Genomic DNA, 18550 nt, shown 5'->3' with positions numbered 1-18550 from the left:
TAGACCCTGAAGGACGTGGCAGAATCCACTGTGATCCTGAGATGGAGCAGCAGATGCAAAGGCCCGGGGGCAGGACTAGGCCTGGGCTGTTCCTTGAGACTGGGGCTTCGGCTGGGGGTCCCATAGCTTTGTCAATCCCTAGTCTGCATGAGGTAGGAAGGCACTGGAGGGTTTTGGGCAGAAGGGTGGCATACTCAGACTCCAGTTTTCCAGGGACCCCTGGCTGCTGAGTGAGAGCAGAGCACTGGGCAAGGCGAGCAGGAGGGGCCAATGCAGTAACCCTGTTGAGTGATCCCAGCGGCCTGGACTGCAGGGCAGCGGCCAGGGCAACAGTGAAGACAGGTGTGAGGAGCGTCCAGAGTTTGGTTCCATTTCTCAGGGAAAGCAGACGGAACCTGGGTTCAGTTGGATGTGGAGGTGTGGAGCGAGGCTGAAGCACAGTGCTATGGTTTCTGACCTGAGCTGCTGTGGGGAGGTGGGAGGCAGGTGGGGGAAACGCGACCAGGACAGGTAAACCTGCAGTGCTATCAGACACGCGCATGGAGATGTCCAGGTGCAGTTCACACGTGAGACCACAGTCGGGAGGGAGGACTCAGTGAGACCAGACGTGGCAGCTGTCAGAGCCTGGGGTCATCACCAAAGGAGTGGTTTTTGAGGGGAAAGAAAACAAGCCCATATCCCAGTGTGAAGAGGTGGGAGAATGACATGGAGCCAGCAAAGGAGACTGGGGACAAGTGACGAACGACAGCCCCGGGTCACAGTCCATTTTCCAGTCCAAGTGCAAACACAATCATATTGGACACGAAGGCGCTCTAATCCAGCACACCTGCCCACCGAGGGCATGGAAACCAAGCCAGGCAGTGCTCCGTCCGGCCCAGGCCCTGCGGCTTCCCTGCAGCCCTCTGTAGTCCCACTGTTGGAGCGCTGGGGCACAGGACGCTGAGCTCCGCAAGGGCGCCAGACTGTGCCTCGGGCCCAGCTTCAACCCGCCCACGGACTAGACCACATGCATCCAAGTCCACACGAGTCCTCAAGGTTGCAGCCCCTTCCCACAGGGAAGGCTGCTTATTTACAAAGACCTCTGCGGGGAGTAGAAAATGAACATGTGGTTTCCTGTGCATACGTACGTGTGTGTGCCTGTGTCCATGTGTGCACACGTGCATACAGCTCTGTGTACCCTTACGTGCGTGTGCACGCACGTACTGTATGCACGCACGGAGTGTACGTGTGCACGTGTGTGCGCTATATACACACAAGGGCACACACTACACACGTGCACTGCTAGACGCATACGTGTGTGCTGTGCACGTGTGTGATGCATATGTGCACGTGTGTCCGCATGTGTGTGCGTGTGCTGTCCTGACACTGACACTGGACACTCAACTACAAATTAAATGAGATGAGGTGTAAACTATTCCATATGCTGCTGCCTAAGATCCCTTCACACCTGTTTTCTGGAGCAATCCTACGAATTCTCAGTGTAACCAATTACAGAGAGCTCAAACTCCTTAATGCGGTCCTCGCCTCACTTCTCACCTTCATCTGATAAAACTCTCTCACCCCACCGTGCTCCCACCCTGTGGACTCCTCCTCAGCTCGGCCGACAGGTTGCGTTCTTGATAGAGACGGCCCGCGCACACCCAGCACAGTGCCGCTGTCCAGCACCAGCCCTTCCACCCAGCTCCTCCTCATCCTCCAGCTCACAAGTCACCTCCCCAGAGATGACAGCACGGGAGCGCGTCCTGCCCACATCCTCCATCGACCCCTCGCCTGCCTTCTCTACTGTGCTCCCCACAACTCATAACCACTCGCTTGCCTGTCTGATGCATGTTTGCCTCCCCTCACTGTCTGTAGGGAAAGAATATTTCCACTTGCCTACATGTTTCCAGAGTTCCACAAAAATCACAGGTTTCATCAAAATGACAAAACACGTAAGATTAAAACTAATGAGCCTATCATGTCAGCTTCACACACAGCAAAGGTCAGTAGATCTGAATATAAGGTATCCTTCCCCCAAAGAACATCCAGCTTGGACATCTATCTGGTTTCAAGGTTAAAGGAGTGAAAAATTCTCCCAAGTCCCCTTATGTAACCAAGTCTATTTAAGGGTGAGTTATTCCCTTTGTACATTTTCTTAAATATATTTTAACTGTTCATTTACCTTGAAGTGCTTTCTGTCTGCATTCATCTAGAGTCCACATTATAACATAATCTCGTGATGCAGAACAGATGAGAAGCGGACTCACTGCATTTCCAAATGCCACAGCAGTAATTGGCTCATGGTGTCCTCTTAGGGTCAGAGGCTGAAGAGTTAATAGAAACAAAACTATCATGAACTACAGATAATATTTAAAGAATAAAAAAGCATAACAGCATAATCTCAACCCCAAGAAATCAAATGGATTGAATTTTTCAAATATATTTATTTCATATATTCATTTATAATTCATTTATTAAAATTCCTGTTAATGTACTACTCAGTTATTCTCTCAAGTGAACCATTTCATGGTTACCCAACATTAAGAATCACACTAGTAAAATGATGCAGGTCACCTCACTCTTCCACTTACTCACTAGTTATTAATGAAGCAAATATGTATTGCATCCTGCTACGTGCCAGAAGAATAACGGCTGTGCTGGACATTGAAGGGTAAGGCAACAACGAGGAATCCCCAAGAGGAGGGGTGCATTCGGGTCATTGGGAGACAAGGCACATGTCAGAGGCTGCTGGTGCAAGCAAGGAACACAGTGAAGTTACAGGAAGGCTGGGCACTGTGTATGGAGTTCTGATAGTGCGCTAGGAAATGGGAAGCCAGCCGAGAAAGTACAAGCAGAAGAATCTATGACAAAACTCGTTTTCAGACTTGTAACACTGCTGCAAGTACAGAAGAGGGACCACAATGGGGACACAGAGGGACCAAACATCCCAAAGCAAGTACAGTAAAGGCCTGAATGAGGGCGACACAGATGGAGATGGGAGGAGACAGAGAACCAAAGACTCTGTGACCAGTGGGCATTGAGAGATGGGGGAAGGGACAGAAGCAAAGATAATCAGTGTTCCAGGTTGAAACCCTAGGTGAATGGTGGCATAAGAAAGGGGGAATGGAATCAGGAAAGAACATAGTTTGTCTGGGCTGTGTTGAGTGAGGTACTTTAGAGCTGACAGTAAGCAGACAGTAGGCACTTTGACAGAAGAGCCATCACTCAAACACGAAAACGATGAGAGCTCTGTCTCTGGTTGTGGCGGCCAGTTCATCTGTACCAAGCTCCTGATGAGAACGAAAAGAAAGCGGGGAAAAATTTGCCAAGAACATACAGACACACTTTTAAGACATCAGAGAGCAATGAAAGCAACAAAGAATTAAGAACGGAGAAGAAGGAAACAGAGAAGGAACCCAACATGGGAGGCCATTCACCCATGAAGACTCCTGTTGAATGGCAGCTTTCTGACAATTCCAGTAAAGGCAGTTGAAACCTGAGATACTTATGGGACTAGGAGCACAAAAATGGTGTAATTAAATGCATCATTTTCAGGCACAAACAGAACTATCTTATTGGGAAAAGGGTAAAGAATTCCACTGCCTGACAAAGTACTTTTGAGAATAGAGCCAATGGCCTTAAGGTTGAGGACTCCATGCATTTTTTTTCCTTTAAAACACTACAGATGAATTTTAATAAATTTCTGCTTTAAAAAAGGCATACCACCTACTAAGGTGGGAGGGAAGGGCATGTTACCAAATGCCCAGGCCTAGAGTGGTGACCCAAAGGGCCAGGCCCAAGGAGGGAAGACGAACGGGCAACAGAAGAGTGCTCACAAGCCCACCTTTGAGTTCTCATAATCCCCGACTGGATTAGAGTGACCTGGGATTGCCAGTGCCCTCAGCCAGCCAGCTATCAGAAGCAAGCATAAATTCTCTCTGCAAGAAGTTAAGATCATCCAGAGCCCCAAACTAGTTGTGCATTTTTTCACACATAATGTCCGGCAGTCAATCATTCAAGGAATCAAGACCATTCAGTCAGAAACAAGGGAAATCTATAACCATGGAAAACACCCACCCACAGATCATCCAGATGGCCTTGAAACCAAACCAGAACTGATCCAAATTGCTGAATTACTAGATAAGGACATTAAAACACTCATTATAATTCTATTCCATATGTTCAAAAAGTTAAATAGGGGTATAAAAAAATCAATAATTAATAACCTTGCAAAACAGAAAGCACCAGGCCACGATGGATCCACTGCTCAATATTTAAGGAAGAGATTTTACTAATTCTCTAAAATCTCTTTCAGAAGACTAAAGAAAGAGAACAGAGGGAAACACTACTTTCAGAAGAAGCAGAGGAAATATTTCCTTACTCATTCTATAAGACCAGGATTACCCTAATATCAAAACCAGACAAAGACCTCACAAGAAAAGAAAATTAAAAACAAGTATCTCTCATGAACATAGATGCAAAACTCAACAAAATATTCAAAATATCAGCAAATCAAACCATACAATGTATTAAAAAAGTATACATCATGACCAAGTAGAATTTGGAGATTTATTCCAAGTATGTAAGGCTGGTTGAACATTTGAAAATCAGTTAATCCATCACATCAATAGGCTAAAGAAGAAAAATCACATGAAAATATCAAAAAATGTTGGGGTGCCTGGGTGGCTCAGTCAGTGAAGCATCCAACTCGATTTTGGTTCGGGTCATGATCTCAGAATCATGAGATTGAGTCCTATGTCAGGCTCCATGCTGGGCCTGGAGCCTGCTTTAAGATTCTCTCTCTCTCTCCCTCTCCCTCTGCTCCCCCCCTCACATGTGCTTGCATTCTCTCTAATAAACAAATAAACAAATAAATAGAAATAGTAGCTGCTTCACAGTACAGTTCATTTACAAAAAAAAAAAAAAAGTAGAAGAAAGCATTTGACAAAATCCAATAGCAATTCATGATAAAAACAATCAGTATACTAGGAATGAGGGGAACTTCCTCAACCTAATAAAGAGTATCTACAAAATACCAAAAGCTAATGTATGAAGTGGTGAGAAACTACAAGCTTTCCCACCGAGATTAGAAACAAGACGAGGATGAGGACGTCCCCTCTCACCACTCTTGTCAACATTACACTGGGAGTCTTAGCTAATATGATTAACACAATAAAAGGAAAAGAAGGTATAGTGACTGAGAAAATAGAAATAAAACTGTCTTTGTTCATGGGTGACATGATCATCTAAAAATTAATAAGTGGATTTTGAAATTAAAAACACAATACCATTTACATTAGCACTCAAACAAATGAAATGCTTAGGTACGTATCTAACAAAATTGTATAAGATCTCTGGGGTGCCTGGGTGGTTCAGTCGGTTAAGTGCCTGACTCAATTTTGGCTCAGATTATGGTCGTGAGATTGAGCCCTGTGTTGGGCTCCATGCTGGGCATGGAATCTGCTTAAGATCCTCTCTCTCCCTCTCCCTCTGCACCCCCCACTCACACATGCTCACTTTCTCTCTGAAAAAAAATTATGTAAGATCTCTATGAGGAAAAATAAAAGTGTTGAAAGAAATAAAAGTAAATGAATGGAGAGATATCCCATGTTCATGGATAGAAAGACTCAATATTGTCAAGATGTCAGTTCTTCCCAACTTGGTCTATAGATTTAATCCAATCCCAATCAAAATCAACAAACTAATTTTAAAATGTATACAGAGGCAAAAGACCCAGAATGGCCACACAATACTAAAGAACAACAACAAAGTTGGAAGACTGATACTACCTGCCTCCAAGACTTATTATGAAGCTACATTAATCAAGATTGTACAGTAATGGCAAAAGAAAGGACAAACAGATCAATGGGAGAAAAGACAGAGCCCAAAACAGTCAAATGAACTTTGACTAAGGAACAAAGGTGATACAACGGAGAAAACTATAAACCCCTTAAAAATAACATGGGAGAAAACCTAGATGACTTAAGTTTGGTGATGACTTTTCAGATAAGACACCAAAGGCATGATCCATGAAAGTAAGAATTGATAGCCTGGATTTCCATTAAAATTAAAAATTTCTGTTCCATCAAAGACACCATCAAGAGAATGAGGAGACAAATCACAGATTGGGAGAAAGTATTTGCATAAAACCTATCTGATAGAGGACTATTTCCAAAAATAAACAAAGAACTCTTAAAGGGCAGCAATAAGAAAATAACCAAGTTAAAAAAGGAGCCAGAGACCATCACAGACACCTCACTCCAGAAGATATAAGATGACAGGTGAGCAAACTCCACATCATCCATCATCAAGGAAATACAGATGACGACAACAATGATACCACTGTACACCCACTGGAGTGACAAAACCCAGAACACTGACAAGTCCAAATGCCGATATGGATGTGGAGCAGCAGGAACTCTCATTCACGGCTGGTGGGAATACAAAATGGTGCAGACAGTTTGGCAGTTTCTTACAAAAATAAATATTCTTTCAACATATGATCCAGCAATCATGCTCCTCAGTATTTACCCAAAGGAGCTGAAAATGTATGTCCACTCAAAAACCTGCACATGAATGTTTATAGCAGTTTTACTCATAATTGCCAAAACTTGGAAGCAGTAGGTAAATAGATAAACTTGCTGCATCCAGACAATGGGATATTGTTCAGTATTAAAAAGAAATGAGTCATCAAACCATGAAAAGACATAGAGGAACCTTCCATGCATATCACTAAGTGATCCCACCTACATGTGATCCCACCTGTGTGGGATCCCACCTACATGACCCTGTGGAAAAGGCAGAGCTGTGGGGACAGTGAAAGGTCAGCTGTTGCCGGGGTTGGGGTTGGGGGAGGGGGGGTTAAGGGGGCAGAGCACAGGATTTTAGGGCAGTGAAAATTCTCGGACTGATATGATAATAGTGGACACCTGTCATTCTACATTTGTCTAAACCCACAGAATGCACACCAGGAGTGACCCTGAGGGACCTGTGAAGTCTGGGCAACGATGACGTGTCAGCGCAGCTCTGTCAGCTGCAACAAATGCACGACTGTGGTACAGGGTGTTGGGTGGGGGAGGCTGTGTGTCGCAGGAGCACAGGGGGCATACAGGAAATCTCATACCATCCCCTCAATTTTGCTGCGAACCTAAAACTGCTTTTACAGAATTAATGAAGTTTTGGGGCGCCTGGGTGGCTCAGTCAGTGAAGCGTCTGCCTTCAGTTCAGGGTCCTGGGATCGAGCCCCACATCGGGCTCGCTGCTCAGCGGGGAGCCTGCTTCTCCCTCTGCCTCTGCCCCTCCCCACTCGACTCATGTTGTCTCTTGCTCATTCTGCTCTCTCTCCAAATAAATAAATAAGTAATCTTTAAAAAATAAAAATAAAAGAATAATAAAGTCCTAAAATTTTTAAAAAAGGAAAAAAGTAGCCCCTAAAAAGAAAAATGCAGCCAAAATTTCAGAGCAAGAAATATTACCAGGGATAAAGAAATGTTACTTTGTACATTCACAGAGTCAATTCACCAACAGAACATAAAGATACCAAACATTTATGTGCTTAATAATGGAGTTTCAAAATATATGGAGCAAAACTGAGAGAGGAGAAACAGGCAAATTCACATGCAGAGTCACAGATTCCAATATGCGTCTCTCGATAACTGACAGAACATGGGGCCATGAATGGAAGATGTGAAGAACACTAACAAGCAATGTGACCAAACTGACATTTATAAAACAAAGATCTGCAAATACTCATAGCATTTTATCTACAGTAGTCAAAAGTGAAAATAACCTGAATGTTCACCAACAGGAAAATGGATACACAAATTATAGTACATTCACACAATGTGATACTACTCAATATTGAAAAAGAATACACCATTGATACATGAACAATGCAGATAACTTCTAAAATAAGTATTCGGAGTGAAAGAAGCCAAACAGACACAAAGAATAAGCATTGTCTGATTCCATTGGCATCAAACCCCAGAAAATGCAAACTAACGAAAGCTCTTATTTAGAATACATAAAGAACTCCTGGGCGCCTGGGTGGCTCACTTGGTTAAGCGACTGCCTTCGGCTCAGGTCATGATCCTGGAGTCCCAGGATCGAGTCCCGCATCGGGCTCCCTGCTCAGCAGGGGGTCTGCTTCTCCCTCTGACCCTCCCCCCTCTCACGTACTCTCTCTCTCTCATTCTCTCTCTCAAATAAATAAATAAAATCTTTAAAAAAAAATAGAATACATAAAGAACTCCTCACATCCATAGGAAAGAGACAGATAATCTGTCAGAAAAAACAGCACAGGATTGAACACATATCACAGAAGAGAAGGTCCAAATGGCCAATAAATTTGTAAACAGGGGTTAAACCTCACTAATCAGCAGAGAATTGCACATCACAAACAAGCACCCCTACACACACCAGAAGGCCTCAGACTAAAAGAACCAAGTACAGGTGAGGATGCGGATCAAGTGGAACTCTTACAGGGCCTTTGAAGAAGTACAGACCACTACAACCACTCTGGAAGTCTTCTTGGCCTTATCTACCAGCCTGAATATGCACACTCCCTACGGCTCAGCAGTTGTACACACATGTGTACCAAAAACATACAAAGGAATGCCTTTAGCCGTCAAAATATGGAAACAGAACAAATCTCCACCAAGGATAGAGAGGGTTCAGTGTGGTCTGTCCATGCAACGGGATACGGTGCAGGGATGGAAATGAACCATGTGGACGAACCCCACAGACATCCTGCTGAGTCACAGAACCCGGCTTCAGGCACAACCCCACTCACAGAGTTCAAGCGCGAGCAACACTAGCACACGGCACCAGCAGCTGAAGGTGTGTCAACTCTGGGGAGAAGGGAAGGGAGCACAGGCTGGGACACAGCAGAGCCCAGATGACGCGTACCCAGCTGTGTTCACTTCATCATAATCAAACGATGGCACTCAATATCTGGGACACATTTTCCTAAGTATCTCACACTTCACCAAAAAAGCGAGAGAGATCAAGCTGGACATCGGAATGCAGGAGCCCATGCATCGGTGTTAAGTCGTGTTGAAGAAACATAGTAAAACCTCTCGTAACTCAACGGGGAAAGATCTAACTATAGATTTCTCTTTCACGATGATGAACAGCTCCTACTACTAGTGAAGTGAGTGCCAATAACATCGAAATTAAAGGAAACTTTCAGGCAAACACAGATTGGCCCCACGCGCTATCATCACTGGCCCTAAACTCCTGAAGCCCAAAATAAAGATAAAAATGATCCCAACACTAAAAATGCTGATAGAATTTACTTTTTTCATTTTGTACAATGAAACCTGTTTTGAAGAGCATTCAGATAATTATACTAGTCATGAAATAACTTTTGAATGAAAACTAATGATGTCTTTAAAACTGTCAGTTTGATGTAAAAGATTCTGCAATAAATGTAATAAACTTCCTTAAATGTGTTATATTTCAAATCTACAAAAATTGGACTTCTCTTGATTATGTTAACATGAACCTTTTCTGGCTTCTATTCTTATTGAAAAACTTTTTTTTAATAAAGCGATTCCAGGCAGTGTATTTTCTAACACTGCGACGTTAGCCCAGTGTTTGTTTCTCCTGTAGTTGGTACTGGACCCCCCAGGGGGCAGTATCAGCCAAGCAGCATCCGAGAGATGGGCAGGGAACCGCAAGGCTGTGTCCCTCGACCTAACGAAAAGCACACAGAACTTTCAAATACCTGGTAAGAAGGGTCGTCCGTGCTCCACACGCAGAGCGCGTTCCCGTGTAAGGGGAAAGCGCAGTACTGACCGCTACAGGCAAGCTGGGCTCGGCACGCAGCCTCCTCCGACGCCACCAGGCACTTTTCTGTGACCAGGTCACTGACACCAGCATCAGTGCAGAGACTCCCCTGTGGGTCTCCCATCTCCAGTCTGAACGCACAGTGTGGAAACCACCACGGGATGACACTTATACAGACATGACGAGTACGTCACACACACAGAACGTCACACCCACTTATCCCCCTCGCCCTCCCCGCTCCCAAGACAAGGGAGAAGACAATACTCAAAGTCCTGAAGGCCCCCCACACACACACGCATGCACACACACACGCACACAACTGCTCACTCGATCCACGGCTTTCAGATTCACAGACCCTGGTTCACGGCCCCTCCTCCCACCCAGCACACCTTGCTCAACGCTGTGGACAGTGCTCCCTGGTTCACGGCCCCTCCTCCCACCCAGCACACCTTGCTCAGCGCTGTGGACTGTGCTCCCGGGTTCACGGCCCCTCCTCCCACCCAGCACACCTTGCTCAGGGCTGTGGACTGTGCTCCCTGGTTCACGGCCCCTCCTCCCACCCAGCACACCTTGCTCAGCGCTGTGGACTGTGCTCCCGGGTTCACGGCCCCTCCTCCCACCCAGCACACCTTGCTCAGCGCTGTGGACTGTGCTTCCGCGACTGGACATCGGACAGAATAGCACCTCCCGGCGGCGGTCTGCAATGCTGGTCCGTGATGCACGAGCCCAGCACTAGCTCTGAGGAGTGAACAGAAGGTTATTACGGACATTGATTACTATTATCAATGACTCTGAGATACAAAATCATTTTCCAAATTTTCCAAGCAAACTGGTGGTAAAGCACAATATTAATCTAGCTCTCCTATTGCTTACCTTGGGTTTGTTCCACTGTTTCACAACATTGTGTCATTAAAATCAATTACCTCAGGTTATATAATCACTGACTCACTGACTCCATCTTACAAAAGCATAAATGAATGAAACATTGACAAAAATAAAAACTGCTTCAGACTGCTGTCCCGCTTCACAGTTAATGACCTCACCCATGTTACGTCTTTATATACATGTAGCCCTCAAGTCATCCTGATTCTGCTCTTCCTCACGCCTCACTCCAGGCACTAGACCTGAAAAGCTCATCCACAGAATTTGCTGACACAGTCATGAGCAAAGGGTTTAGCTCTCTGGTCCACCATGCTGGTCGAGTGGACTCAGATGACCTAACCATGGTTCACATGCAGGCTTCATAGGAAAGGGGTGGTCCAGACAGAAGAAGACCAGGTGGCACTGACCAGCAGAGATGGGATGAGGTTAGAAGAGGGAGAAAAAGTCATCGTCCAGTGGGGACAGCCTGCAGTGCTCAGCAACGGACCAAACAGAAGGGCTTCCACTTAAGCTCAGTTCATAATTGGAGGGCTATTGAAGGTTGCTGAACAAAGCTATTTAGGAAAATGCACATTTCAATCTGGCAGCAATGGGCAAGGTGGTCAGGATCAAGAGGGACTGGGGTAGGCAAGAGAGAGGGCTAAGCTCCCAGCTCCATGCACAGGGGCTCTGGCTCAGGGAGCCTGCAGAGCAGATGACTCTCAGTTCGATCCTTTCTATCTCCAGATCTCTCTTCATGGCACAACCATGGTCTAGTTTCCAGGGACAAAGGCCTACATGAATGTCAATCCTGTCCTTTCCTGTGGCCCTCATATCCAATCTATACCTAGCCCCGTCTTTCTTCAAGAGGACTTTGGCCCCCAATACCCAAAAGAAAGATCATGCAAATGTACAAAACAATCTAGAACCACCCCCCCAACCCCTGACAGTGGTGAGGATGCCACAGACTGCCCACACCTCTCACTCCTGAAGGGCAGCCTCCCCTGGGCCCGGCAGCACTGTGACCCTCAAGGCCAGCAAATCTCAACTTAAACACAGAGGCTCCCTCCACACCCATCATGCCGGCTTGCTCCTAGCTCTGAGAATAGAGCTGCTTTTTCTCCCCTCGAATGTCTCTCCTGTTGAAGGTTCCTCAAGCTCTCCACTTGCCGGCCGCTCCCCCTTCAGGTCTCAGCTGAGCCACAGATGCCCTCTGTGTGCCCCTACCACCTCCTTGGCCTCCACACACCCTGACCCAGGGGACCCCTTCAGAGGCAGAATGGGAGGCTGGGGTCAGGGCCCTGGGCTGCAAACCAGCTGTGTGATGCCGGCTCAGACGGCCCAAGTTTCCAGGACCGCAGACGGGGAAAGCTCACTAGGGGCTTTCCAGCTGAGCAGGTGGCATCCCGCGTAAAGCCTCTGGGCCACCTGACAGAGGGTTGGGCCCCGCAGTACACAGCACCCGGGCGCTGGGCAGTCGGCCATAATCACTTTCCAGCTCAGGTGCAGTAGTCACGATTGAACAAGACAAAGGAGACCAACAAAAATATCTACCCAGGCTATTCTATTGGAAAACAACCCAGAAGAGAAGTCAGTAAGCATTCCAGTAGAAGACCTGACTAGAAACCCTTATTTTAGTATCTGTAAGGCCAAGATACAAGGCAAGCAGAGAGATTAAGTGATAAAGTTCTCAAAATACAGTCAGAGGACTTACGCTCCATCATCTCCCACAAAACAAACGTTCTCTGTTATAACAAATAAGAGGCAATTTTTATAGACTTGAAAATTCTGCAACAATCTGGAGAAAAAATAAAAGCATTTTGAATATTTTAATGCACAATCTTCTCCAATTCATAAACTTGGTTTTACTTATTTTTCTTGCAACTGCCAAGACATGGCAGGGAGTTTCATATAAAAAATAGCTGAATGTTTTAAAGCTACCATGATTTGCTTTGTAGGTTTTACCATTTTAAGGATCCAGTGCCTAGCACCGTGGCCAGCATGTAGTTGGTGATGACGGGAGTGTCCCAGATGGACACAATGAAATTACTGTGTGGCCCCTCCAAGTACTTCCCAAAACATAAAATATTGTAAGAAACATGAAAGAATATATCAAAAACTATAATTGTCTAAAAAATTTTAAGAATCTACCCATTGAATAGATAAGGAAGATGTGGTATATATATGTAAATGGAATACTACTCAGCCATCAATAAGAATGAAATCTTGCCATTTGCAACAATGTGGATGGAACTGGAGGGTATTATGCTAAGTGAAATAAGTCAGTCAGAGAAAGACTGATATATGATTTCACTCATATGTGAAAAAAACAAATTAAGAAAAAAAAAAGACCACCCCCCCCAAAAAAAAACACTCTTAAATACAGAGAAGAAACTGGTGGTTGTGGGGGAGGTGGTTGGGGGATTGGGGGAAACAGATGAAGAGGATCAAGGGCACACTTATCCTGATGAGCACTGAGTAATGTATAGAAATGCTGAATCATTATATTGTACACCTGAAACTAACATAACACTGTATGCTAATTACACTTGAATAGAAAATATTTTTAAAAGGAAAAAGCACTACTTTGAGTAAAATTCTTACATTTTCGTGAGAACTAAAAGACATATAAAAATTTAAAAAAATAAAAAAAGAATCCACCCATCAAACTGTGATTAAATTTTGTATTATGCCTTCAACATAAACTTTTATGCACCAAGAACTGTCTTAATCTCTTCTCTAATTCCTATAACATTCAGCACCATGATTTGCAAAGAATAGAATCTGTACACCAATTTACAATTTAAAAATCATTTTCATACATATTAACATGCAGATTTGGGTATATCAATAAATACATTATATCATTTAATACTTACAACAACTCTGTAAAGTTGTTTGTAAATGTGTGTTCCATTTTACAGGTGGAAACACAGGAGGTGTCATAAGTGGTGAAACTCCCCATTTCTGACCCTCATTCCCGGCACCTCTGCCGCGGCATACCCAGAGCGGCCGCAGGTGACCTCACAGCTCCACCCACCTCGGAAAGCAGCAGCAGCGCAGGGAACCTGTGCAGGGCCGGTGGCTCCACAAGCAAACAGCTCTGCATGAGCCGCCTGCTCAGCCACTCACTGCTGCTCGAAGTGGCCTGGCCAGTGTACCAACACCCACCGGCCTCTGCTGGTGACCGCGCTCGGAGCTGCCCGCAGACAGAGGACATCTAACCCCTCCGCACGAAATGTGTGCTGTCCTGCTGGCCATTACCTGGACACAGGTAAGTTACCCCTAGAGCTCTGAGCTGCCGGCCATCCCAAATGACTTCCACCCACAGGCTGCTGGAAATCCGTGCCGAGGCAGGAATCTCTGGACAGAACCGAAGCATAACGGGGTAGAGGAGGAAGGAGCATGACCTTCAGCTATGTGAAACACATTGTTCTAATTGGTCAGGGACAGCTAGATAACCATTTGGGAAATAATACCAAAAACAATTAAATTTCAGATGCCTTACGGGTTACAAAGTACTATTAACAATTTAAAAACAAAAACCAGAGAAAAATCTGCAAAAATAACGGAAAGAACTACATCCTTAATATTTAGAGAGCTATAACAAATATATGAGAGAAAGCTTAAAACCTCAATAGAAAAAAAAATACAAACTACGGAGGAGCAATAAAAACGCACAATAAACATCATCCTCAACAGGGAAAAACTAAGAGCCTTTCTCCTAAGGTCAGGACTCTGACAGGAATGTCCACTCTCATTGGTTTTATCCAACACAGGACTGGACGCATAGCCACAACAATCAGACAAGAGGAAGGAATAAAAGGCATCCAAACTGCTAAGGAAGAGGTGAAACTCTCACTCTTTGCAGACGACATGATACGGTATATAGAAAGCTCTAAAGACTCCACCAAAAAACCGCTAGAAATGACAAATGAATTCACTAAGGTTGCAAGATACAAAATCAATATACAGAAATCCATTGCATTCCTATCTACTAATAATGAAGCAGCAGAAAGAGAAATTAAGACAACAATCCCATTTATAACTGCATCAAAAACAATAAAAATATCTAGGAATAAACCTAACCAAAGAGGTAAAAGATCTGTACTCTAAAAACTATAAAACACTTATGAAAGAAACTGAAGATGACACAAAGAAATGGAAAACATTCCATGCTCATAGACTAGAAAAACAAATATTGTTAAAATGTCTATACTACCCAAAGCAATTCACACATTTAATGTAATCCCTATCAAAATACCAACAGCATTTTTCACAGGGCTAGAACAAATAATCCTAAAATTTGTATGGAACCAGAAAAGACCCCGAATAGCCAGAGGAATGTTGAAAAAGAAAAGCAAAGCTGGCGGCATCACAATTCCGGACTTCCAGCTCTATTACAAAGCTGTCATCATCAAGACAGTATGGTCCTGGCACAAAAACAGACACATAGATCAATGGAACAGAATAGAGAGCCCAGAAATGGACCCTCAACTCTATGGCCAACTACTCTTTGACAAAGCAGGATAGAGTATCCAATGGAAAAAAAGACAGTCTCTCCAATAAATGCTGTTGGGAAAATTGGACAGCCACATGCAGAAGAATGAAACTGGACCACTCTCTTACACCATACACAAAGATAAACTCAAAATGGATGAAAGACCTAAATGTGAGACAGGAATCCATCAGAATCCTAGAGAACAGAGGCAGTAACCTCCGTGACCTCAGCCGCAGCAACTTCTTGCTAGACATGTCTTTAAAGGCAAGGGAAAGAAAAGCAAAAATGAACTATTGGGACTTCATCAAGATAAAAAGCGTCTGCACAGCAAAGGAAACAGTCAACAAAACTAGGAGGCAACCCACAGAATGGGAGAGGATATTTGCAAATGACATTACAGATAAAGGGCTGGTATCCAAGATCTAGAAAGAACTTTTTTAACTCAACACCCCCAAAAATGAATAATCCAATTAAAAATGGGCAGAAGAGGGGTGACTGGGTGGCTCAGATGGTTAAGCGTCTGCCTTCAGCTTAGGTCATGATCTCCAGGTCCTGGGATCAAGCCCTACATCAGGCTCCCGGCTCAGTGGGGAGAATGCTTCTCCCTCTCACTCTCCTTCTCTCTTAAATAAATAAATAAATAAATAAATAAATAAATAAAACCTGTCCTATGTTCCAATAATCACACTACTGGGTATGTACCCTAAAGAATACAAAAACACTAATTCAAAGGGAAACATGCACCCCTATGTTTACAGCAGCATTATCAACAATAGCCAAATAATGGAAGCAGCCCAAGTGTCCATAGACTGATGAATGGATATAGAAGATGAGATATATACACACAGTGGAATATTACTCAGCCATAAAAAAAGAATGAAATCTTGCCATTTGCAACAATATGGATGGAGCTAGAGAGTATTATGCTAAGCGAAATATGTCAAAGAAAGACAAATACCATATGATCTCACTCAGGTGGAATTTAAGAAACAAAACAGATGAACAAAGGGGGAAAAAAAGAGAGAGAAAGAGAGAGACAAACCAAGAAACAGACTTTTAACCACAGAGAACATACTACTGGTCACCAGAGGGGAGGTAGGTTGGGGGATGGGGGAAATAGGTGATGGGGATGAAGGAGTACATGTATCATGATGAAAAAAAATAATAATAAAATGACTTTTAAAAAGAAAAAAATAAACAGGAGCAATAAATTCACAAAAGGATTAATACCAGTGCCCAATAAACATATAAAAAACAATTAGTAATCAAGAAAAGCAACATAAGACAAAAGAATATCATTTTTCATCTACCAACTTGGCATTAACTAAATTATAATATAAGAATATCATGTGCAGCTTTTTTCCGCTGGTAAGAGAATAAATGGGCATAAGCTTTGGCTATTTGGTAATGTATATCAAAATATTTTAAAAAGTACATATTCTTTGATTCATAAATTTTCATCCTATAAAGTTAAAACAAGCAAATCATTGCACATTTCTCAAAATGCATTTCTTCAAGGGTGTCCAAAATAGCACTGATTAGAATATAAAATGCAATGACAGTCCTTACATTCAGTGGAACCCAGTGTAGACATTGTGACAGTTTACTCTGCATATCAGTAAGAGCCTTTCCAGTGTAAATGAGAGAAAGCTCAGCCTGATGGGCCTGAAAGAAAGGGGTGTCTCTGGAGGGGCAGGCCTTTAACTGGAAGGTGTGTGCAGGGCTCCATGCAGCAGCCTGAGCCAGCCAGGCCTGGTCTCTCCATCTTTCAGCTGTGACTGTCTGGATCTTGGCTCTGGTTTCTCCTTTCTGTTGCCATTTGCTGGCCAGCAGCTCCCACCACCACTCTCTCATGTTCTGGTGCACTGGGAAGAGTGACCACCTCTTCCTATCAAACCCTGAACATTCTCTATGAGTTTGGGCCAGTGTGGGCCACTTCTCATCGTTGAATTTACCATGTGATCAGAAGGATAAAACTGTGCTGACAAGTCAGCCCCATGTGTCATGGAACTGTGACCCCTGGGGCCTGGCCAGGAGAGGGAAAAGAGTGGCCGCCCAAGGAAATCCAAGTATTATTGCCAGAAAAGGAATAGATACTAAGAAAAAAAAATCCATGTTTGTCTAAGTATATACTAGCATTTAGATGTTTGAGAAGGACAGAAACTTTAATAAAATACATCCACAATAATACCATAATAAATATCCACAAATACAAAACTTATATTCTTCAAAAGACACCAATCAGTGAGTGAAAATGCAAGCCACAAAGTAGGAAAGATGAGCAACACATAAAGCTGACAAAGACATCCAGAATGTACAAAGAATTCATACAAATCTTAAGACAGACAAGCCAACAGAAAAATATGCAAAAGGCACTTCATGAAAGATCTCCAAATGGCCAATTAACTGGAGAAGATGCTTATCCTCATTATTTACCAGAGAATGGCAAACTGAAATGAAAAGTGAAAACCATGCACCCATCAGAATGGTTAAAATCAAAAATACTAAGAAAAGAACACTGAGTATGGATGAGCTTCCAAAACCTATGGGAGGAGTAATGTAAGTTGGAACAACCACTCAGAAAAACAGACCTAGAGGCAATTCTCTGCTGAGCACACACGGAACCATGAACACATGAACCAAAAAACACGTAACACAGAACATTTATCAGAATGCTCAAAGCAGCACTATTCATGATTCTAAAATTGGAAACAGCCCAACGGTCCACGTACAGCAGCCTGGGGAAAGAAGGGTATATTCATAACAGGATACATACAATAGTGTGTGCCCAGCATTGGTCTACCAGCGGGCACAGCTGGACTCAAACACCTTTGGGAAGGAGGCAGGGAGTGATGACTAGAGGTCCACAGCGCTCTGGGATGCTGACACCACGTGCTCTCAGACCTGTGGGGTGATCACCTGCATTTACTCAAGACCAATTCCCAACCCGGGTGGAGGTTTCACAGGTTTGCAGCCGGGCATTTTCATGCCATATGCACTGCACGTGGGGTCCCACCTTCACTGTCTGGGCTCCATTACTCCATAGGGTACTGGCTGCTGGGTTACAGGAATTGTTCTCTCTGAGATGCACCTGTTCCCAGGCCAGTCCTTGTTACTTGTCCCTAAGCAGCCTGAGGGGAATTTAGTTCCCTAAAGAGCTCCTTCTGGACCCACAATCAAGGAATGACTGAACTACAAGGTATGAATGCAATGTCCTGCTTAGATGCTGCCAACAGCTGCCCATCTTTCTGAAGACAAAGACCAAACTCGTGGCCCAGCCCAGCTGTTGGAGCTCATCCTACACCACATCCCCATCCCATGTGCCCAGCCCCATTCATTGTCCTCCTGTGACCCAGCTTATTCCTCGAATTTGCTCGTCCCTCAACAACACAGGTGTGAATTGTGCAGGTCCACTTACAC

At 44.1% G+C, this 18550-nt stretch overlaps 1 protein-coding gene across 4 annotated transcripts in view; it reads right to left on the bottom strand.

Annotated features, from left to right (window-relative positions):
• Positions 1–18550, bottom strand: part of WDR27 (WD repeat domain 27) — a 112852-nt gene that overhangs the window by 92001 nt on the left and 2301 nt on the right. For all 4 annotated transcript variants that reach the window (XM_078054453.1, XM_078054454.1, XM_078054456.1 and 1 more), the window contains exons 2-4: positions 10398–10506; positions 9707–9935; positions 2162–2303 (exon numbers count right to left, since the gene is read on the bottom strand). In XM_078054453.1, the coding sequence (XP_077910579.1) occupies positions 2162–2303; positions 9707–9892 (328 nt within the window). In that variant the 5' untranslated portion in view covers positions 9893–9935; positions 10398–10506. The remainder of the gene's footprint in view (positions 1–2161; positions 2304–9706; positions 9936–10397; positions 10507–18550) is intronic.

The sequence above is a fragment of the Halichoerus grypus genome, chromosome 9 (genome assembly GCF_964656455.1).
Source record: "Halichoerus grypus chromosome 9, mHalGry1.hap1.1, whole genome shotgun sequence".
Classification (NCBI taxonomy): Eukaryota; Metazoa; Chordata; class Mammalia; order Carnivora; family Phocidae; genus Halichoerus; species Halichoerus grypus.
The sequence above is the reverse complement of the archived record's forward strand: the minus strand, read 5'-3'. Positions and strand labels throughout refer to the sequence as shown.